The 23,431-nt window shown below is 52.3% G+C and overlaps 1 protein-coding gene across 3 annotated transcripts; it reads left to right on the top strand.

Moving 5' to 3' along the window:
- The first annotated feature begins 1,871 nt into the window (after positions 1–1,871).
- Positions 1,872–23,264, top strand: MICALL1 (MICAL like 1). 3 transcript variants are annotated; one of them, XM_017823434.1, is made up of 16 exons: positions 1,872–2,026; positions 8,143–8,191; positions 10,182–10,323; positions 11,395–11,498; positions 12,201–12,337; positions 14,562–15,142; positions 15,682–15,745; positions 16,819–17,201; positions 17,479–17,957; positions 18,430–18,564; positions 18,875–19,001; positions 19,367–19,457; positions 20,219–20,292; positions 20,684–20,798; positions 21,133–21,179; positions 21,469–23,264. In XM_017823434.1, exons 1-16 carry the CDS (start codon positions 1,881–1,883, stop codon positions 21,588–21,590), a joined length of 2,796 nt encoding a protein of 931 aa, XP_017678923.1. In that variant the 5' UTR covers positions 1,872–1,880; the 3' UTR covers positions 21,591–23,264. The 3 variants fall into 3 exon arrangements, with proteins under 3 accessions (XP_017678923.1, XP_017678922.1, XP_017678924.1); XM_017823433.1 differs by having other exon boundaries at positions 16,816–17,201; XM_017823435.1 differs by lacking the exons at positions 1,872–2,026; positions 8,143–8,191 and having other exon boundaries at positions 10,221–10,323; positions 11,399–11,498; positions 16,816–17,201.
- The last annotated feature ends 167 nt before the right edge of the window (positions 23,265–23,431 follow it).

The following is a 23,431-nucleotide window of genomic DNA, read 5'->3' as shown; positions in this document are numbered from 1 at the left end:
CAGCATCCCATGGGAGCTGTGTTCATACCAAGGAGAATCTGCTCCCTTTTGTTTTTAGGGTTGTCACTTTAGCTTCTGTGTATTTACCAACAGCAGCACAGTAAGCATAGCTGTCAACAGCAACTGCCCTACTTTCTTATTATCCAAAGCCTAAATCTTTCCCAGAACATGTGCTCAGGTGGATGTGATATGCAACAGGAGAACCTCTGGCAGGTATCTCCGTGATCAACTGTAGTTCATAGCATAGCAAAGGAATCCAGTGGGTTACTGGGATTTGGTCTGGTTTTAATCTGTGATCGGCATGTTGGAATTACAGACTTTTAATGCATATATTTATCATCTGAAACGCTCCAGTGGTTACAGGCTGACCTCAGGTAGCGTAAATATGCTGCTGCTTTGTTTCTGTCTGCCAGAGCAGCTTCCACTGATCTCCCTGGCTCCATGCCTTCTCTGAGGGACTGCCGAAGGTTAACTGAGCGGGACTGGCACTTGGTGGAACAGAGCCAGGAGGAGCTTGAAGCTCTCACAGGGCGGAAGGATGGGCTCAGTAAGCTGTGGTGCCTGGCACTGCTTGAAGCTGGAGGAATGCAGGGCATTCAGCAGCATCAACAGAACCCCACTGCTGCTGGGAAGGCGCTCAGCAGGGAGATGGGGGGGTGGTTGGAGCTCAAGCCTTGCCTGCTGCAGCGGGGTTTGCTCAGTGGAAGTGGTTCTGGACAAAATGATTTTATCAGAGGGAACTACAGTATGGGGTCATGTACTCTGTGTCTCTGTCTCTGACCTACAGTTGTGAAGGGGGTGAGTGTGATTATGGAACCTGGAAGAGATAGTCAAGAAAACATCCCTGATCCTGCTGTCCCTTAGGATACATCAGGAAGACGCTGTCAGGCAGCCCTGGGGATGCAGAGCAGCCAGCTCAGTGGTTACAAAACTGAGACAATGCTTCATTTCCTTTTTCGCTACAGAGTATTTTTCTTGTGATTTACACCGCAGCTTATCTGGGGCACTGAAGTGGCAGCTTGCGCAAGCCATTCAAAGAATTTATTTCTTGTTACAGTTCTGGGGCTATGAACTGATACAATGAAACAGTGTAATAGAGGAAAGAGGGGTGCTAAGCAGGAGATCTGAGTAGAGAAAGGACTGAGAGGAGGGACTCTTGCAGATTTGGAACTGGCAGCAACAAGCTCAACATCAGTGTGACGGTTTGGTCTTTCAGAGAGATAGCTATTGCCTCCTTTTGCCAAACTGGAAGTGAAAAAAATGTTTCGCAAAATACAGTAGCATTTAATAGTGTGCTTCCCTCCCTCTTGTCAAAGCATCACACTGAGCATACATGCCAGCTCTCCTGACAACCCATCCCCTCGATGGGTTCCTGAGATTGTATCGCACTCTTCCTCCGGTTCTTCCACCGCTTCCTGTGAAGCGCTGCCTGTAACTCCAAGTGTCCTTATCTTCAAAGCTCTCCTTGGCCCTGAGCCTACCCTGAGAGCCACCTACGTCCCACACGTATTCCGCTGCCACGGTTTATGCCCCTGGGAGTGCTGAGAGGGGGAGCAGCCTATGTCTAATACTGAGGAGGATCCAGAAATGAGGTTGCCTGGTGGGTTTTCCAGTTCCTGCCTGCAGTACTCCCCTTGCTTCTGGGACTGAGTGTAAAAAAGGCTGCAGCGTTTGTCCGTGGCTTTCCTCTGGGATTCAGCTTTCTCCGAGCGGGTGCTGTTCCCAGCATCCTGCCCTGCTCGCGGGAAGCGGAGAGCCCGGGAACCCGCTGGCTGCCATGTGTCCAGCCCCCGCCAAGCCCCGCCCCGTTAAGCCCGGCCTCCTTAGGCCCCGCCCGCCCCGGGCAGGCGGCGGCGGCGTCGGTGGGAGCGGCCGCGCCGATGTCGGGTCCGCGGGGCGCCCTGCAAGCCTGGTGCCGCCGGCAGTGCGAGGGCTACCGCGGCGTGGACATCCGCGACCTCAGCGCCTCCTTCCGCGATGGGCTGGCCTTCTGCGCCATCCTGCACCGCCACCGCCCCGACCTCCTGTGAGTGCAGGCCGCGCCGTGCCCGCCGCTCCCGACGGGGCGCCGCGGGGCTCCGGCCCCCGCCCGGGGACCGCGGGGGCTCGGGGGTTTTGGGGGACAGGGGTGCCGGGAGCCCCGTCTCTGGAGGGGCTGGGCCGCCCGTGCCTCTTTGCAGCGGTCCCGGGGGCTGCTGGGGGGCTCGCAGGGGGCTGGGGAGGATGGAGGCTCCGTGGGAAGCGACTCCAGGCTGGCTGGCAGGGAGGGACGGAGTCTCCCTGGGCACGGACGTGAGGGGCCCAGGGGCAAAAAGCACAGCCGTGGCTCCGTCGCCTTCTGAAATAATTGGGTACGGAGGTAAAGGATGCCATGCTCCCAGGAAGTGCTCAAGGCCAGGCTGGATGGGGCTCTGAGCAGCCCAACCTAGCGGAAGGTGTCCCTGCCCGCGGCAGGGAGGTTGGAACTGGGTGATCTTTCATGTCCCTTCCAACCCAAATCGTTCTGTCAGTTTGTGTTTCAGCAAACAAAACTTTCTGAAAGCAAAACAGCTTTCTGATCTGGTCCTGCAGACCCGTCAAGGTCAGAGTTAGAAGTTGTGTGATTTAAGGCCAAGGAGAGCATGGAGGCGGGCTAGATCCATACACCCCACTGAGAGCTCTGCCTGCCAGGTAGGAGGCATGGTGTTGGCACCTGGGAGTGGGAGTGTTTCGCCTCAGCAAGAGATGGGCATTCACACTTCATGAGGACCAGAGCCCTGCCTGGCACAGGAACATTCCCAGCTGCCAGAGGCAGCCGCTCTGAAACGTGTACAGCCCTGAACCAGGTTGCTGCTTGCATTTGCTTCCAGCTTGTTTTCAGTAGATGCCGCAGTGAAAGCAGGAGGTAGCAAATGCCAGCAGGGGTGTGGAACCTCACTAGCCTCCCCCAGCTTGGGTGTCTCTGAGGGGGAATGTGAGTTTCAGGAGGCAGACAGTGAGTTTGGGATTGCTTGGGGGCACGGTGTCAGGCTGGAGAAACTGGCTGAGCCGCTGCAAGGAATCTGCCCCAACCTGCCTCTGTAACCCTGTGTGCCCCAGCAGTGCTGGGAATCCGGCTCCCATCTGTTCTAATCCTTGGTAGCCCTTGCAACGCAGGTAGGCATTGCCCCACCTTGCCATGCCTCCAGCGTGCATGTGCTCCTTTGCCAACAGAGGTGATGTGTCCCCTGCCATGTTCTGCTCTGGGGCTGGCAGTTCCTCCTCTGAGGTTGCCCAAATTGAACAAATTTTCTTTTCTGAGATGGCCAAGGGATGGCCTTTTGCCATGATAGCAACCTCTGGCAGGCAGAGGGTTGACTATGAGTCCACTGTGGAGCTGCGGTGCCTGCGAAAGGGCAAAGCAGGCCTGTGTCCTTACACACAAGAGCTGAACAGGTGGGCTAGAAAACAAACTCCTGCCTGCTGTGTTTCAGGTGGCTGCCACAGAAGCCTCAGCATGATGTTCTGGAACCACTGAGAGCCGAGACACACAGTGCCTTTGCATCCCTCTTGCATCCTGGGTCTTGAGGGAGCCGTGTGGTCTTGTGTCCTGACAGCTCCCAGGTGGTATGGCTCGCTCTGACCCTAGAATAGAGATTCTGAAAACACTCCCAGTTGCAAGGCTGCTGGAGGGGAAGATGAAAACTAACAACAGGAACACTTGCAATTATTAATATTTTTTGTAAGTGGCACACTAACTGGGAACTGAAAAGCAGAGGTTCAGCAAAAGCTTACGATAAATACCACTAAAACCACCTGATAGTTTCCCATTAACCATATTTACCATCCCATTAAGTAGCAGCCTGCTCTTTAGTTGTCAGTGGGCTTAAATCTGCTCCTGGCAGACGTCCTAACTACAAGCTTCACAGGTCCTCTGCACGAGCTGAATTGTAGAGACAGAGCCCAGGGCCTTACAAGGACATGGCATGCTGTAGAAGGATTTTCAGACAGCCGTCGGGAGAGCAGCATCATTTCATCTGATTCCAGCTTCTTCAGCCTGTCCCGATTTGGAAGTGGGAAGATTGGATCAGAGGCAGTAAATCTCCTGACGGCAGAGGAAAAGTGGTTGCCCTTCTTTTCTTCTAAAGTGCTTTTCAGTCAGCCTGGTAATGGGACTTGGCAGGGATCTGCGAGTGTGTTTCTGGCCCCGTGTGGTCTTCCTTTGTGCGGGGCTCTCCTGGCCCGCACAAGGCAGCTGCGCTGCTCCCCAAAGGCTGGAGTTCCTCTGTATGCAGCTGCTTCCCTGCTTCCTGCCGGCTTCCCCTGGGGTCGCAGAGGGGAGGAATAGGCTCATCCACATAAGAGCTGAGCTGAAGCTCTTTTCTCTACCTGTGTGACACCACTCCTCTGCCACTCTGATCCCCCCAGCCTTTTGCTGCTGTGGTGGCTGTTGGCCTGTCCTGGTTGTCTGACCCTGCCCAGATGCACCCACACTGTGCTGCTGTGCTGGTAGGGGACAGGCTGAGGAAGAGGCTGTCATGAAAGACCACAGGGCTAAGTGAGACTGAGGGCAGTTTTCCGCATGATCCTTGACTTGAACAGTTTCATTGGGATAAGGCAAATGGTATCAGAGATGCTGCCCTGGAGAGCTTTGGAGCAGGTCCCACAGAACTCTTGGAAACAATATAGAAATAGACTGGAAATGCTCAGCGTCTACTGAATCCAGCTAAAGGTGCCTTGAAGTGACCACCAAGGCTGAGGTACACACCTGTGGAACCTGTGTGTTGAACCATGAAGATGAAAGCCCCTGACTCTAGCTTCACTGTTGTACACACCTCGCTGGACTTCACAGCCTCACTGTCTCAGTCAGGGAAATGGGAAACCTGGATTTAGCCTCTGACCACACTGCTGGCTGTGTGATCTCAAGATGAGACATTTAATCTCTCCTTTTCCCTTGTCAGTTAAGCTGGAAACATCCAGACCAACTTGACAGTGGACTCTGGGGATTAATGAGTTTGTTTGCTCAATGCTCTAGAAATCTGAAGCATGAAATTAGTGTTTACAAGGGCATTTGCTGCAGCTTAGTGAAGCAAAGAGCATCTTTCAGTGTCCCAAGCTGTACAGCCTCCCTGGAGCTCAGGGGAGGATCTTGGCATTCAGGGGTGAGAAGAATAAAAGAGCATGGCACATGCCTTTTGAGTGCTGGGAGAGATGGAGATTTGAGGAAAACAGGAGATGAGAGCTGTTTTAGAAACGCTGTTTTGTGTCCCTAGAGCCGAGGGTTTGGTTACAGGCAGGATCACAAATCTTGTTTGTTCCCTCCCATGTACTGCCTGCATTTCCCTGACAAGACCTGGAAAGCTGAATGGCTTATTATGCGGCACTGCCATTACAATGCTCATGATTTATGTTTGAGGAATCCAGGAATTTGCTCTGGTTTTAGCTGTACGGCACACCCTTCCCCCTTCCCCGGGTCTGCTGTGCTGCCTGGCAGCTGCCCTAAACCCCAGAGTGCTTAGTGGCTCTGCATGTATCTAATTAGGTAAGTGCCTGGGATGTTATTTGCATAGAAATATTACTCCAGGATATGGTATGACACTGGGGTTTGCTGAGTCAAGACAGTTGTTCAGCTGGGATAGCCAGAGTCTTGCCTGTTCTTACATCCGATCCCTTGGACCAGTGTGTTGTCACGAGAGGAGCCTGAGCATGGCTGGATGAAAGATTGCTGAGATCAGGGCAAGGAAATAGTGTGACATGCAGCCACATGTCACAGAACTGTGAAATGGCAAGTTCTGGGCTCTCTACAGAGGAGGCAGTTTATAGAGAGGACAGGGATATGTCTGGGGTGGCTTTCCCCCATGCCTGAGAGCCCATGCTCCTTCTGCGTTGGTACAGGGAATGTGCCTGGAGCCACAGGGATGCCATGTGACCGAGTGGCATATGGGAGTGCTCATGTGGGGAGTGATGCAGGTCAGCATGGTCCTGCTTGGCTTGTTCGGAGAGGGAGCTGGGAAACGCAGTGGAGAGGAACTGAATTAAACTGATCCCTGGGGCCTTGTGTTGATGGACTTCAATATCTCGGGTAAAGCTGAGAGTGTGCAATCCTACATTAGTGGAAAAAATTTTCTGATGCCTTGCTGCTTGGTAGCCCCTCTTTACCTCTTGAGCTTCACATCCCCTCTGCTGGCATCCACTTTCCCTGGTGGATTTGCCTTGGTTTACTAAAACAGCTCTGGTGTGCTGGAGCAGAGTGGAATGGACATGTTGTTTTCTCTGACAGAAAATACTCTCCCAACTCAGCCCACCAAGGAGTCTTCATGCTTCCAGCTACACCACTCCCATATCCTGAAAGTGAGAGCATTCAAAATGAAGGTCATGAATGTTTAGAGGGCAGTTGATATATAACTGGGTTGTCGTTGCTCTCCTGTGTTCCAAGCTGGCATTTTCTTTAAAAGAAAAACACAGCAAGTTTAAAGGCATTCTCTAGGCAAAAACAAAACAAAAACTTAGGGAAAAAACAACTCCCAGTGGAGACTATTTATAAGTACAAAAAAGGCAGTAGTTTTCACATGAAAGCGAAGGCTGCAGCTTAAGCCTTTGCCCACTAGTGTGTAGAGAAGGAAAAGTTGTGATATTTTGAGCAGGCTGAGTTCTGTACATATATTCACATCAGCTTTCAGAAGGGTGACAGAGCTGAACATCCAGCCCATCTTTTGCATGTCTGCTGCATCTGCTCCCACAGCAGTGAGCGGCTGCAGCTTCGTTTATCTGCAAGGAAACAGCACCATCAGCCTCTTGCTTTTGAACGGAGGAAGTGTAATATTATGGTGGTGCAAGCAGCTGGGAAAATCTTCCTGAGCTCATCACAGACTTCCTCTGCAACTTTGGGAAAGCTGCATGAGGGGCTTCGAGAAGGGGCTGGTTGCTCTGCCGTGTGACACTGGGATGGGCTGTGTTGATGTTACAGGAAAAGGCAATAAAACCCAGAGGGGGATAGAGGAAGGGAGGTTTCTGTAGCCCCTCTCCAGGGGTGAATGGCTGAGGATTTACCATCTTGCCCTATTCCTGCACACCACCTTTGGGGTGGGGCTCACACTCCCCACCTCTAATCTGAATTGTGCTTCTGGGCCAGTGTCCCAGGCTTTGGCACCTCTCTGTGGGCCACTGGGGTGGCTTCACTTGACCCTCAACCTCTCTGGACTGTCTTGTCCCCTGTGAATCCAGCTTGCAGCACACCAAGCTGCTGCATGAAGGTTTTTTTTGGTAACAAAGCTGATATCCTTGGCAGGAAGGGGCTGTAAGCAGTTCAGCATGATGCTGTTTTCACACATTATACCCACATACACATACGAAAAGCATAACTACTCCTTCCTGTATTGCTCCCCCTCTACTGAAAGCCTGCAGACCACTGTAATTCTCTGCCCTCTGCTCCTCTGGTGAAGGCAGTTAATCAGTCCCTGTGGCCTGACTGACTTGATCCCCCAAAGGCATCCAGGTGTACGAGGGAAATGCGCAACGTGCCTGGGTTGGGAACTGCTGAGGTTCCCCCTTGTGCCCTGAACACCCTGCATTCAGCTCTAAAGACTGCAGCTGAGGATGTGTGCACTGCAAAGGCTGGGGGGATAGCAAGGACAGAAGTACAGTTTAAGATCTTCTGTGTCACCCCAGATTCTGGAGTGACCTTAAATGCCTTGAGGTGTTGCAAGGAGGTTTGTCTAAGGACCCTGTTGGAGGAGCAGATATATCACAGGTGGCTCCTTCTCTAAAGAATCTGCATCCCCATCCTCCTCCTGCTGTTGTGCCAGTGGCCTTGGAAGAGCAGGTTTGGGGTGATGTTGTGCACCCTTCAGTGCAGCAGTGTTTGGTGCTGATTAAAACATGGTCCTGGTATTTCTACAGCCTTTAATCTCAAGGGCAGAAGAAGCGGGTAACGAGAGACAAGAATGACATTTTAATTTCCTCATCACCACCCATTTGGGACTTGCTTTCTTTTTTTAATTGCAATTTCCCTTTGATTTCTTTGTCCCTTTGCAAGCTGAAATGTGCTTTGCCAAGGTTTTGTTTATCTCGAGTCTTACGTGTTGAGTTGTTGTAAGGTTGGCTGTCCTGGGAACCTGCATGCGATGGCATAGGGGCACTTTTCCTCTGCACCTCATGTGGCTTTTTTGTGCTTTCTCATTTCAGAGACTTTGATTCTCTCTCCAAGGATGACGTCTATGAGAATAACCGCTTGGTAAGTCCCCATTCCGCAACAGAAGGAAGAATAGACATGAGAATGATTTGATGGAAGTCATGCAGTGTGGGAGGAGTTTGTGACGGTGGTGAAGGTGTAAGAAAAATCTGTGTGACAGGCAGGAGCTTCTCTGGAAACAAGGGAATCTGAAACATCGGCATCCAGCCTGTACTGGTTATCCTAACAGTTGTCAAGACAACATCTCAGGTGAAGATTTAAATGGTGCAACATCATCTTGACATCAGTTGTTCCAGACTTGCAGGCAATGGAAGCTAGTTTTGTTCCAGGCATAAGCAGAGGGGAAGGTCATGCTGGAAACCTGGTCTTCAATGTTACCCTGCTGCTTGGGACAGCTGGAGCCAGTAGCAGAAGCAGGCAGTGGGGAATGGGGAGGTGTCCAACTCCAGAGGCTATTGGTAGGACAGGGCAGCAACAGCCCTGGTTTTGTTAATGAGAGAAAGACCTAATTGCTACAGGCTCCATCTGGTAGTCTGTGGAGAGACTCTACCCATCACCTTTCCAAGATGAGTTGAGCTACATACAAATATCAAGAGGATGAGGCAAGATTTTCAGAGATGCCCAGTGACAGGAGAAGGGGCAACAGGCACAAACTGGAAGTTCCATCAGGAATTTCCATCTGAATACAAGGAAGAAAATTCTTTACTATGAGAGTGACAGAGCTGGACCAGGATGCCCAGAGAGGAAGTGGAGTCTTTTGCTCTGGAGATATTCAAAACCTGCCTGGACACAACTCTGTGCAACCTGCTCTGGGTGAACCTGCTTTAGCAGGGGGTAGGACTAGGTGATCTCCAAGGTCTCTTACAACCCTAGCCATTCTGTGATTTGGATTTATAGGATTAGGACTCTCCAACTGTGTCCTGGCACATCCTTTCCTAGACCAGCTGGCCTCTTTCAGCCATTAGCAGCTATCTTTTTCCATTCAAGACCCATACCACAGGTATCTTGTCTTATTAGGTGGGATCTCTCCTTGCTCCTGGCTTCTTGCAGCCATGTATTCAGCAAGACTCAGTCCAGAGAACCATCTTAAAGCCAGGCTGAGCAGAGCAGGGCGTCAACAGGTGGCATTTTTACCCCTAGTAACTGCAAATATCCAGGTTTTTTTATTTCTCCATCCCTTTTCTTTAGATCCCACACCATGCACAGCATCTCATGCCCCAGAGTTGAGGCACCTTCAGTCTTTACCCACACTGTGCACCTGGTACCTCACCATTCAGTGCCCAAACAACTCTTACCTCCTCCTGGCTTACCTTCTCTTCAGTCCCCACCATAGTCTTGCACCCCTGCTCCCTTGATGATGAATATGGGTATGCTGCCCTTGGCACAGTGTATAGGCAGTAATCCACATACACTGCTAAGTGGGAAGTTCTCAAGCAGCTTTTTCCCTCCTTCTTTCCTTCCTTTCAGGTAGCTGTGTATGCAATTGGAGTTGTGTGCTTCTTATCACAATGTCATTGTTTCTGCTTGCTGAGACACAGAAAAGTACTGACGTGGCTTGTGCATGGCAGGCTGCTGGATGTTGAGTCAGGATGGCTATGTTAGTGGGAGGGGAAGATGTGGCCCCCCAGAGCATGAAAGGATGGGCAGTGTCAGTATTTCTGTGGGATGAGCACACGGGGTGGCTGGGGACGCTGCTCAGTAGAGCTGGTGTTTGGCTCTGTTGCTGGAAATGTCTGCCAGCCCTCCGCCCTTTGCAGTGCCAGCCAAGGCTCTGCTGGGCTCTTGCGTGAGGGCACTGCTGGTGTGCCCTTTTCACGGATTGAAAAAACATTGGGGTTTTTATTCAATGAAAACTTGAAAGGAACCTTACTTCTGATGCTACCTTTCTAGTCAGATGGCATGTCTGGAGCCTCTGTCCATCAGGGATGCCATAGGTTTGCTACTTCTGCAGGGTCCTTCCAGCTTAATTTCTTTGTTACTTTCCATAAAGCACCGATTTTCTCTCCTTAATACCTCTCTGCTGTTCTTCCAGGCCTTTGAATTGGCAGAGCGGGAGCTGGGCATCCCAGCCCTTCTAGATCCTAATGATATGGTCTCCATGAAAGTCCCTGACTGCCTCAGCATCATGACTTATGTGTCTCAGTATTACAACCATTTCAACAACCCCAGCCAAGGTGAGTGTCCTCCCACCCTTCTGGCTTCCAGTTTGCCCCCATTTGAGTACAGGAAACCCAGTGTTACCCTTTGCTTCCTCTTTCCTGTGGCAACTGGGCGCTGTGTGTGCTTGTGGGGGAGGAGAGGAGCAGGTAGTACCTGCCTCTCCTGCATCTTGCTGGTGCCCCTGAGGAAGGCCTGGAGGAGGGAGTGCATTAGGGTGAGGTTTCACAAGAGGTGGGGAGTGATGTAACAGCTCAGGCTGTGGAAAGAGAAACGCCTTTCTCCTCCCTCTGCCTGCATTCCTGCTGCTTGGGTTTGGTCACCACCCCTGGTGCTCACTAGACCCCTTTGTGATCTGCTCTAACCCACTAAAATGGGAGAAAGCTAGATAGGGGCCCACCTAATGCAGCTAATTTTTATCGCCTTGGTGCATGTAAAGTGACTGGAGGACAGAGGGAGTGGAGCCAGGGTGAAGTGTTTCAGATCAGTTCATCTGTCCCTACAATGGCAACTTGAGCTCACAGACGAGGGCTCCAGGTCTCCTGTTCTGCTCTCTAGCCACAACATCAGATAAATCTCTTCCACTTGCATGTAATTCTCCAGGGGTGCTGGTCTCCCAGCCAGGGAATCTTGCTTGGGCCCGGTATGTGAGTTCCAGCCCTGACAGCAAGAGATGCTTCACAGACCTGCTGACAGCCTGGAAGCCCTGGGCCCCAGTGGGTCACAATAATACATCAGCAGCTACCCCAGGTGCTCTGGGCTTTAACCATTGCTTAGGGAGTCAATTACAAGGAAGCCAAGTAGCATTTGATGAGTAAATAAAATCACAGTGGGAGGCTGGTATCCCTGGGCCACAGAAGGGGATCCACAGCAGGGCCAGGCTCTCTGGCAGCCTTACAGCTGACCCATTATTAGATTGTGTTCGTCTCTTCCACTTAAAATAAGCACTGAAGTGTTGGGAGCGGCAAGTCCCATCCTATGTCACAAGGCTGGATGATTTTATTTTTTTTCCCCTCCCCTTCCCCCACTTGGGTGGTGTGAGTCACCGCTGCTCCCAGTGCCTGATCCGCCTTCCCTTCTGCCTCCAGCCAGCGTCCCTCCGTCTATGAAGCGCCCAACTGCTGCCTCCTCACCTCCTCTGCTGTCCCACAAGAAGCCTGTGGCTGCGGTCGAGAGTCCTTCAGCACCACAGGTACCCAATTTCTTGATTCAAAGCCAGCCTGAGACAGTGGTGCTCCCTGCACTGTGGGTGAGGAGATGAGAGAGAGCCTGTCAGAGTACAGTGGATCTTTGCAGGGGGCTGCCTGTGTACTTTGGGAGTTGAGGGGTGTTTGGGATTTTGGTTCCTTGGGGGGATCCAGTGCAGAGAGTGATTTCTCTCTAGGAGTCTGTGGACTGTAATTGATCTTTGACAGGCAAGAGGTTGGGCAGATCGGTGCTGAATTGGTTCCTTGAGCCACTCAGGGCACAAACACTCCTTCCCATTTGAAGATAACCCTGTAGATAAGGCAAGAGCAGGAATATGGGACTAGAAGAGCAGAAAAGATGCCTTTTATTTCCGGTTTTAGCAGATGTCTGGGATGGGACATTTTTCAGTGTCTTCCAGGGCCCTGCTGCCTGGGGTATAGATTAGTCCCTTCCACAGCCCTTCAGCCATAGATGGGGGCAAGGCACTTTTTGAAGTGGCCCCTTCTAATTTGGGAAGAGGCAGCCTGCCTGTGCCTGGCCTGGGGGCAGCTGTTCTGTGCATTGTCAGCCCCTGAGGTCAACCCCTGAACTGCACCACAAGCCCTCAGCGATGGGCCTTGCACAGGGAGCAGCTGCTCTGGAGGATCTGTGGTCTGGGGAGCAGCTCGTGGCCCCCAGCCTGAGCTTCCTGTGTGTTGTGTCACAGGATGATGCCCCCTCGGAGCCACTGGAGCAGTCCCAGCGCACCACGCCCAGCAGTACCTGCACAGCCTGCCAGCAGCACGTCCACCTGGTCCAGCGCTACCTGGCCGAGGGCAAGCTCTACCACCGCCACTGCTTCAGGTATGTCATGGCCAGGCCCGGTGGGGTGGCCACTCTCCTTGGCAAACTGCAGGTCTGTGGCCAGCTGCACCCCGTCTTTGCGTGTCTGTGTCCTTGGGCAATGTGGAGCATCAACAACAGTGCTTGAAATGATACTGAAGATGTTCCATTTCTTGCCACCCGCCCTGTCCCAGAGGTCTGGCTAGCCCCTTGTGTCCAACCCTGTACTCCATTCCTCCCTTCTTCCCTGCCTCACTTGCTGACTTGTGGTTTCCCTCTGGGATCCCAGCCTCTTGAGCTTCTCCTTTGTCACATGAACAAGGATGCTCTGCCTCTTTACCACCTGCCTACCCAGGACCACCCCCACTTCACTTTTCAATGACGTCTAAGTTATGACATCATCCTACAGATCTCATTCCACCTACACTCCACATCCTCAACTGGATATACAGGCTTCCATGCTGCCTGGGTGGTGCTGAGCTGTCAGGGAGCATTTGGAGAGCTGCAGCTGTTAATAAACTGGGGAATGAGGGTTTAGACGTCAGCAGCTCTGTGGTTACTTCCTGCGTACAGGTCCTTACCTGTAGCACCTGTGAAATCATTTCACTTTGCTTTCCCTGCTCTGATGATGAAGGGATGAGATCTCTCCCATGGGCCACAGGACAAGAGCTGGCATCTCAGGACAGAAATATTGAGCCACTGTGAAGATACAGGAGGCCTCTTTCACCTACCTAAGCCAGTTGGGGATGTGCCATAGAAACAGCATCGCAGGAGGGGAGCTAAGCTGGGGCCCATCAAGCTTCCCGTCTGCACCTGTGGCAAAAGCAGGAGTTTTGGGGTGCAGGTGCAGCATTCCCACTGTCTTCATGGGCCAGGAGTAGGAGAGGTGCCATATCTGCCATAGCATAGCTGATGGCCCTTCAGACTGAGCAGTGAGATCCTTGTAATTTTATCCCAAATGTTTTGCCTCCTCATGCTTTTCTTATCACTTTTTCAGGTTTGTTTTTTTTTCCTGTGCTGATTCATGGATGCTGTTTGGTCATGAAGCCCTCTGGCAGCATTTCCTGTGGGCTGATGGAGATAAATCCAAAGCAAATCACTTTCTCCCCTTGTCCGAACTTGCCACTCTTCATTTCATCATACCCCTTCTCTCTAGAGCCTCTGTGTCCTCACACTTCTGCTCTCCATTTCAAAGGAAATCCCAGTCAACTGGATGCCCAGAGCAGAATTCCTCACCAAAACTATCTTCTTGCAGTGTAGGGCAGCCAGCTGCTGCAAGTACCAGGTATTTGGACAAGAAGGAACAAGCTTGGTTTTCATGGGAGTGCTTGATCAGCCCTTGCCCTTGGCTGTCTTTCATGTATGCTATCCACCTTCCTTCCCAGGTGGAAAAGGGCTGATTTAGTTGCCAATGCTGTGCATTACTCTTGTGCCTGAAGGGCTTCATTAGGAAGCATTCAGAGGCTCAGTGGGGAAAGAGTGGATGATCCAAGGAGATGTGGCAGACAGCACAGGACAGGGAAGCTATTAGCCCAGTTTCAACAGGCAAGGCAGAGTGTATGAACGGCCCACTGCTTAATTCCCTTGTCCTTACAGCCAAATGCTGTGGCCCTGTTGGGTGCCATGGTCAGCATTAGTGAGGGTGAGCATGAGACCGGGCCAGCCTTGTATGCTGTTTCTCCTGACTGCTCTTGAAGCCTCCAGAGCAGGAATTTCCCGAGTTGGAAGTGATGTCATTTTATTTAATAATCAGAGTTTGTGGGGTTTTGTTTTACAAACATGTCTGATGGTTCTTTAACCCACCTGGACCTTTGACCCCTGCAAAGGAGCCCATCAGCTTCCCTGTGCCAGTTTGGAACAAGCTGCTCCCTAATTCCAGTTGATACTCCCTCTTTCATGTCTGTGAATGGTTGATCCCTCTCCCCCTTCCACGTCTGGAAACCATGCCATATGCCAATACCGACTGTTGCCCTTCTACATCTATTAAATTCTTTCTGAGTTGAAGGAGGAAGCCAAATGCACACAGTATTTGAGCTGTGAACTCCCCATGGGCTCATACAGTGGCATGGTGACATTTCTCTGTTCCTCTTCTTTTCTGAATGACTCCCCCAAGACCACACTAGGATTTAGTAGCAGGGGTGGGAACTAACTCCATGTCGCTGCAAGGATCTCCCAGGTGCCTTGCCTTCCATGAGGGGCAGGATGGTATCCCCCATCTCATGGAGCATTCTCCTCTTGTTGGCAGGTGTAAGGAGTGCTCCAGCACGCTGCTCCCAGGGTCATACAAGCCTGGGTCAGAGGCGGGGACTTTTGTCTGCACACAGCATCGTGGTAAATTGGCCATGAGTGGGAAGGCAGAGAGGAGGCCCAGCCCAGACCGACAGTCACCAGAGCTAAGAACTGAGACTGGAGCTGACAACATGAGAGAGGATGCCCTCCCTGCAGGAGCAGAGGTGGGGAAGGACAGTGGCAACTCCTTGGAGAGCATGGCAGAGACCCATACGCCTGCAGAGGGCCTGGCTGGCCCAGCAGAGAAGGACAGCACACCCAGCAAAGCAGAGACAGCAATGCCCCCTGCTCACGCAGGCAGTGGGACACCAATCTCCCAAACTCCTTCCAGACCTCCCCTCCCCAGCAAGCCCGCGGTGCTCACCCAGGACAAAGCCAGCTCACTGGATGGACAGCTCAGAGACTCGCGCCCCACCCCTGCCCCAAGGAAGGCCACCGATGCCTCAGCCCTCTCCCCTCCAACCTCTCACCCCGTCCCCCGGCCCAGGTCCACTCTCCAGGGTGAGAGCAGCGAGGGTGGGCCTGGCATAGTGAACGGTAAGAGGGCACAGTGGTGGCAGGGGTTACCCTCCACATCCCCAGCAGCCAAAGTGGTCGGCTGCAGGTTGGATGAGTTTCATTCCTTCTCTGCAGCACAACACTCTTCTACCTCTGAATAAATCTTGGGCTCAGACACTGAGCCCTTGACTGCCAGCCATTGCCAGCCATCCCTAGAGCAGAGAGAGTAGTGCTAGCTTTCATGCCTGCCTGTTCCCTTATATTTCTCCAGAACTCTACAGAGTTGCTGCCAGTGCAGAGGGAAGGTGGCAGTGCTAGTGCAGTTTGCAGGTGTGGGGATAAACGGGGCACATCATGTCTCCAGGTGCAGCTCTGAGGGTGAGGTGGGGAGAAAAAGTCAAAGGGAACATTTGGGGTTAGCTGGCTGCACCAGCTGCAGGAGAAATGCCTTGAGGTCTTCAGAGTGTGGGAATAGCTGCCCACCAGTAGGAAGATGTGTAAGAGGTGCCTTGTGTTGATTTAACCTCTTTCTTCATGTCCTTTTGATGTTGTGACAGTCTGACCCTGTGTCTTTCTAGGTCGAGTACCTGAACCCAGTCCCCCTGTCCCAAAACCTCGAGGAAGACCCTGCTCCTCTGATCGGTACGTCCTTCTGCTTGCAGATCCCTGGAAAATCCATAGCAAGCTGGGGCTATGGTAACAGCACATCTGTGGTTTTCTCTACCACCGCCATCAGCCCCTGTTCTTAGGAGGATGTAGGCTTTGACCATGTCCCTTTCCTAATAGGTGCCAGCCCAGCATGGTCAGGCTAACAGTGTTTGTCCATACCTCCCAGGCCCTTTGTCTCTTAGGGTTTGTAAAGTGTTTGAGGGCTTCATAAAGGCATTTTTGTGGCATATGCAGATAGCCAAGTGCCTTCTGAAATGGCTCTGCTTATGTGTGCTGAGAAGGGGATGCTTTTCTGCCTTGTGGAGGGTTTGAGCTGGGAAAGGTCCAGTCCAGGGTCATTGTGAGTGTCTGGCTGCAACCTTTACACCTTCTGGGCTCTTACCCAGCAGCCCACTGGTGTTGGTTCATTCTTGCCTGCCTTTGGGACAGAGGTTGCACAAACATCCCACATTTGCAATGGTCAAAGAGCAGGTGTGTGCGGCAAGTGGTGGCCACTTTCCTGACCAGCAGTGATTCACTGAGCCATGGTGTGAGCTGTGCCCCCAGAGGACCAGCAGTGTTTTCAACCACAGGAGTTAGCAAAGAAGAGTGCATCCCTGGGACTCTTGGATGAACAGCCCTCTGCATGTTGGAGAGGAATGTGCCACAGAGGGTATATATCTCATCTCAACTCCCCCTCTGTCCACAGCTTGAGGAGCAGAGCTGGGTGTAGTAGTGGTGTCAGGGAGGGGAGACCAGCTATGCCCATAAAGCTCAGCCTTTACCACTGCCTAGCAGATGGAAGCAGTAATATTCAGAAACCAAAACACTGGGTCCAGCAGGCAAGTGAGGCAGGCTGTGCTTCCCTCAGGCCCATAGGTTTGCCCATGGAGAGCAAGACACTGTGTCTGGGGAAGACTCATTGGATGGTAAAGCTGCTTCTGCATGGGAGATATCCTGTTCCATCTGTCCTTTTCCCCAAGAGCTAAGTCCCTCTCCAGTGCCTCACCATCCCTGCTTGTCTCTGCTCCCTGCTGCCTCAACTTCTCTTTCTCTTCTACCAGTAGTGGAGCTGCTGCAAGAGCCAAGGACCCACCATGGATGGCCTTAGTGCAAGCAGAGCCCAAGAAGAAGCCAGCTCCCCCTCCTCCCCCAGGCAACAGCCATGAGACTCCAAGTAGGACTTCAGAGGAGGAGGATGGGGAGGAGGTGGGGAAAGTCAGGAGTGAGGAGAACAGGTCTGATGCCACAGAGCCCAAACCTTACAACCCCTTTGAGGAGGAGGATGAGGAGGAAGAGGAGAGTGCTGATGCCCAAAAGAACATGCCTGAGCAGGAGCAGAGCGAGGCTGCTGCCAAGCCTCTCCACCCCTGGTACGGCATCACTCCCACCAGCAGCCCAAAGACAAAGAAGCGGCCAGCTCCACGAGCTCCCAATGCTTCCCCACTAGGTGAGCTTCCCCTTGCTCCCTTATCCTTCCTCTGCAACCCCTGTGCATCCCCTTGGAGGCTCCCCCTTCCCAGGTACCTTGGCATCACTGGCAGGCCAGGCCTTTATGCAGTGATGGTTGTGCTAAAACTTGCACTAGCCATGTCCTCTCTACCCACTGGAGCACAGCATTTGCAGGCAAGACTTTTGTGCTGACCCCTGTGTCCAGTGTATACCACCCTTCCCTTCTCTCCTGGCTCTCCCTTCACTCCTTCCTGAGCTCTCCCTTTGCTTTGCAGCCCACCACCCCATCTCCAGGCTGTCACACTCTGAGCCATCATCCTCCACACCATCTCCAGCCCTCAGCCTTGAGAGCATCAACTCTGAGAGTTCAGCCAAGGTGCTGGGAGACACCGATGAGGCCTCAGTGCCCAAAAGCTCCTCCGAGCCCACTGTCCACACGCCGACAGCTGCCAAGACCTCTAGTGCTGATACGCCACTGGCCAGCGTCTCTTCCAGTGAAAGCCCTGCTGCCCCAGCCAGCCTCTCCACCAACTCCTCCTTCTCCTCCTCCAGCGAGCTGGCCAGCTTCAGTGGGGAGATGCAGCCCAGCACCCTGCATGCCAGCAGGAGCATCTCCACTGGCAGCTTAAAGACCAGCCCCAGCCGGCTGCCCCCCAAGCCTCCAACTGGGGCCAGCCCTACACCCATCCTCTTGGCTTCAGAGGGGGGAGCTGGAAGCCCCAAGACACCCTCCTCACCCAAACCACAGCTGAAGGTGAGATAGTGACCTTCCTCCCATCCAGATCAGAGGGCTTTTTTTCCCCATCCATCACTCGGTCACAGGGGGATTGTGATTCCAAGCTTGCCCCTTTGGTAGGTTTGATGTGTGACCCCCTGAAAGCAAGGTTCAAGTGTATGTTTGTTAAATGGTGTCTCTGCCTGCCCCATGCTAGAGAAGAGGCAGGATGTCATGTGGTCAGAGCAAATAGGAAGGGAACTGTGAAGGAAAATAATTCAGCGTGCTTGTTGGAGAGAAGTTGGGGAACTGATGCCAAACAGGAGCACAGCTGGCTTTTTGCCCCATGGCTTGGCAGCTCGTGAAGACAAGTGCTATGTTCCTCCTTTAGGAGGATGTGGGGCAGGATAAACCCTAGGGCTGCCCTGTCTGCTCATTCACAGCTGTTGGAATGCTGTATCCATTCTGTTTCCTCGATGCCCATGTATCTCCTTTTGTCCCTCCTCTCCAGTCTTCCTGCAAAGAGAACCCCTTCAACCGGAAGCCATCACCTGCCGCCTCCCCCTCGGCAAAGAAACCTCCCAAGGGCTCCAAGCCAGTGCGTCCTCCTGCACCAGGTCATGGCTTCCCACTGATCAAGCGCAAGGTAAAAGGGCCCTTAGAATCGGGGAGGGAAAAGCCAGCTCTCTGCTACCCCCCAGGGCTATAGCAGTATACATGCACCCTGCTGATGCATCTGTGGGCAGGGACGCAGCTGGTGGCTGTGGCTGGGGAGGATGGTGTGTAGACTAGACCCTGTTCATGGCAGCATCATGGTCTCCCTTTGCTCCAGATGGGGTGGGGATTTCAGATCCACACTTAGGTGGAATATTCTATTGTTCTTCTGGCCCTGTTAGTGTTGACCAGCCTTTGAGTTACTGCTGGAAGCTAGAGGTTGGTGGTTTATGCTTTGGCAGGTGCAGACAGATCAGTACATCCCTGAAGAAGATATCTATGGGGAGATGGATGCCATTGAGCATCAGCTGGACCAGCTGGAGCACCGTGGGGTAGCTTTGGAGGAAAAGCTTCGCAGTGCTGAGAATGGTATGTGGGGAGAGCTGTCTGTGGGTGTGGGGCAGGATAGACTTCAGGGCTGCCCTCTCTCCAGCCAAAGAGATTGCAGCAATGACTTCCTCCCTGCTGATGCTGGGGTTGGAAGAGCAAAAGAGGATGTGCTGGGCTCCAAGACTGGTCACAACCATACCCTGGACATGGAGATGTCCCTAGAATTAAAACAGGTGGGAGAAAAGCTAAGGTCTCTCTCTGGGACTCAGGAACAGGCTGAGATTGGGTTGGCTATAGCCCAGTGCCTGTCTCCTGGCTTGGCAGAGTCCAGCCTGCTGCAGTGTGATGGGGTGCCTGCATCACCAGGGCTGAGAATGGCTCTGAATTGTCCCTTTGCTTGGCAGATAACCCTGAGGACAGCCTGCTTGTGGACTGGTTCAAACTCATCCATGAGAAGCACATGCTAGTGCGCCACGAGTCGGAGCTCATCTACATGTAAGTGTATGCAAGTGTGTGGAGAGGCACTGACGCTCTTTCAGTGAGCCCTTTCTCAGCCCTCCTGAAACAGTGTTTCCAAGGGAGAGCCTGACAGGGCCTCCTTGCCTAGAGAAGGGAGGGAGAAAGGGTAAGCAGACAAATCTTTCCAAATATACCCAGCTGATCCACAACAAGTCACCAGAGCCCCAGCAGTATCTCCTTAAGGAAGGCCTTGAGCAGCCAGGGCTGGTCCTTGCTGTGGACAGCCAAGAATGCACTCAGCAGGGAAAGGCACATGGCTACTTTATTCCTCTCGAATGTTTCTTTTATACTCTTTGTATACTATCGTGCTACAAACATAATTGGTTAAAAGTCTCAAACATAAAACACTGTATATACTTTCATTGGTAACACAGAAGACACTGTACATACTTTCATTGGTGACACTGAAGACACTGTGCATGCTGTCATTGGTGACACTATACACATTTTGGTTGGTGACCTTTGGTCTCGGCTGCATTACCTTTGTTCCATCCAGCATTGCAGTAAATATTTCCTTAGAGTTGTTTACATTCCTCTGCAGCTTCAGAGCTGCAACTGCTCAAATTCAAGGCCTACCATCCAGTCATTTCCCACATTGCTGGTGTTTGGCTCCCTGGATATGCAGGACAAGATCGGCATCTGGGTGGTTCTTTCCAAGCTCACCCCATACTTTGGGGTGATGTTCCTGCTCTCTGGAGCCTTGCAGTGGTTCCTGACAGTTCCCCCTTCCCTTGCAGCTTCAAGCAGCAGAATCTGGAGCAGCGGCAGTCAGACGTGGAGTATGAACTGCGGTGCCTCCTCAACAAGCCAGGTAAAGCACCACTCTGGGTGGGGTTACCCCTTTTTCTGAGTCAGAAGGGACCCCACAAGGATCATTTTTCCCCTGGGCATCATCTTCCCTCTGTCCAGGTGGGTCTCAGGTGAAGAGAGGCAGATCTGTAGGGATGCCAGCACAATCAGCTGGGTCTAGAGCCACTGTCCCATCTCATTGTGTGCCCCAGCACTGTGCAGGGACACGTTCCTTTTGTCCCGATGGGATGCCACATGCAGGGCTCTGTCCCCAAAGCACTGCCAGCTCAACTGGCCCCACAACATGGCAGGGTAGAGGGGATCATGCTGGGGATCTTTGCCCCAAAGCTCTGAATTTCAGCGCTCCTTCAGCCCTGTAATTGCCTGTCCTTCCTTGGGGTTTGGGTGGGTAGAGAAGGACTGGACTGACGAGGACCGAGGGAGGGAGAAGGTGCTGATGCAGGAGCTGGTGACCATCATCGAGCAGAGGAATGCCATTGTGAATTGCCTGGATGAGGACCGGCAGAGGTGAGTGAGGAGTGGGGTGAGCTGGAGGAGAAGGGAAAAGCATAGCCCATCTGACTCAGCACCACATGAGCAACTTGTGGGGGTGTCCCAAGATGTCCATGTTGCTGATGTCTTTCTCAGGCTTCCCCATATTTGTCTCTTTGAATGTTTCGTGTGGGAAAGACAGGTCACTAAGTGCAGCATGTGGGATTTAACCTGCTGATAGCAAATGCTCACAAGACAATGATGGATCTGCCCCTCTGTGGCTTCTAAGTAGGAGGCTCTCTAGCCTTAAACAATACAGCGGCTGTTTTCAGGGCTGAATTGCTGACCTCTTTCCCATTCTTTCTTTCAGAGAAGAGGAGGAGGATAAAATGCTGGAAGCCATGATTAAAAGGAAAGGTAAGAAACAGTTGGGAAGATTTTTGGAGTGATGTTTTCACTGCTGACCCCAGCAAGGGGCAGCACGAGCCATTTGTGAAATTGTGTGCAGGAGAGATTGAATCTATTCTCTGTAAACTCGGTAGAATTTCCTGTAGGGCCGCAGTTGTGCTGCTCCCTGCTGTTATCAGAGAAAGAAGTGTGCATACAGTGGAGGGCTTTGACTCATGACTCTCTTGGCTCTGTTGTCATGCATGTGTCTGTACTACCACTGACATCCCAAAGTAACAACCTCCCTTTGCAATCCCAGAATTTCACAGGGAGACGGAGACTGAGAGCAAGAAGAAAGGCAAATTCAAGCCCATGAAGGTGCTTAAGCTGCTGGGCAACAAGCACGACTCCAAGAGCAAGTCACCCAAGGAGAAAAGCTAGAGCAGGGGAACACCAGCAGTGGGAGGGAAGTGCTTGCCAGACAGCCCTGGCCTCTCTGCAGCTGGCTCACCTCTCTCCCTGCTCCCTCCCCAGGGAGATGCCAGCCCTCAGCCCAGAGTGGGGGAGTCTGACCAAAGTGCTCCCTTTCCCAAGGCTGCAGAGGGGCATGGCCATCCCCTCCATGAAGCCTTGCTAACGAGGCAGGGAGAAGATGGATTTGCTTCTCAGATACATTACCCCGTTGCGCATTCTTGTCGTTAACTGAGAAGCAAGCCAAGGAGTTTTGTGTTTGTGGGAAAACTTGCACTAACTGCACCCCGTCCTTTCTCCTGCTCTAACTGTGACAGTTCCACGTGCCTCTGACTTTTGCCAGGACTGGGCCTCCCTGTCCCTCCCTGACTGCCCGCTCTTGTGCCCTTTCTGTCCCGTTTTTAACTTCGGGAGAAAACTCTGACATTAGAATCAGGATTCTTTGGGTTTTACTGGCCTAAACTAAAAGGTTAAGAAAACACTCCCATGTCACAAGGCTCTAGAGCCATAGCCAAAAAAATAACTGGTGCCCTATTTATTTTGAGCTGTCCCCTCCCTTGAGTGCCAGGGCTGGGTGGGCTCTGTCACAAGGCTGAGAGGACCCAAGGGGACAGTGTACAGCTGCTGGGACATAGCGCACACGCCCTACTCAGGACCCCCACTGCTGCTAAACACCACTGCTGCCTTCCTGGGGAGGGAGGAACGTCCCTTTTCCGGGCAAGGACAGAAAAGCTCAAGACTGACTCAGCGCTGGCAGGGGGCACTAGGCTGTGTCCCTGCTCACCAGTGCCACCCTTGAGCGGCTGTGGAGAGAGGCGTGGTCACAACTGACCTTTACCCAGCTTCGTCGGTGTATACTTTAAAAGTGTGCAGGTGTTGGCTGGTTATTTTTTACACCTCCTTTACTAGATGAATTCAAACCCATCCTAAAACTTTAAACCCCTTATTTTATTTGTTGTGTGTGTGCGTGTGTGTACATTGGAGGAGGGAATGGGGGGTGGTATTCTTCCAACCATCCCTTCTTCCTTCCATTTTTGTTTCCTGCCTTCTCTTCCAAGGCGAGGAGAATTATTTATTGAATTGTTGGATCAGCCAGAAGTAGAGTTTCATGGGTGTTTGGTTGGTCAGCTGTTCATCATGCCTTTTCATTAGCAAATTAGACATAACCAGCCCTGAGCCATCTGCTGCAGTCCCTTCTAAAAACCCAACAGGCTTTAACCAAAATGCTCTCAGAGCAGTGCCTTGCAAGGTGGCTGGCATGGCATTCTGGAAAGGGATCCTCGTTTCCCAAAACCAGAGGGACCCGAGCCCCTCCTCAGCCCCAGTGTGGCCCCCATGGCTGGGAGCTGGCCAGCTCAGCCCTGCGCTGGTGATGCCATCTCACCTTTCCCTACCCCAGCAGGCTGATGAGGAGCAGTGGTAGGGGAGGGGAGATCCCAAAGCACAACCCTTCTCCAAGGAGAAACAGACCTGCTTTAGAGCCTGCTGTCATGTCACTGTTGCCAAAGGCCATTGGGATCACTGCAGCCTGACACCCCTTGGCCCCACGCCCAGTCAGAAGATTGATTTGTAAATTATACTGTACTAACTCCGTGACTTCCATTCACCTGAACAGAAATAAAAGAAACATTGGATTTAAAAAATGATCTTGGCTTAGGTTTCTGATTCCTTTGTGTAGTCATGTTGGACAGGGCATGCTGCCTGGCTTTGGTGAGTGGCTGACAAGAGTATTGCTTAGAAGCAGAGGATGGAATCTTAAGGAAATTGGAAACTGGACTTTATGCTGGGATTTGCACAGGAAAAGCAAGGCA

The sequence above is a fragment of the Lepidothrix coronata genome, unplaced genomic scaffold, assembly GCF_001604755.1.
Source record: "Lepidothrix coronata isolate B3197 unplaced genomic scaffold, Lepidothrix_coronata-1.0 Scaffold102, whole genome shotgun sequence".
In the NCBI taxonomy this organism is placed as follows: Eukaryota; Metazoa; Chordata; class Aves; order Passeriformes; family Pipridae; genus Lepidothrix; species Lepidothrix coronata.
Note: the sequence above shows the minus strand (reverse complement) of the source record. Positions and strands in the feature narration are given on the sequence as shown.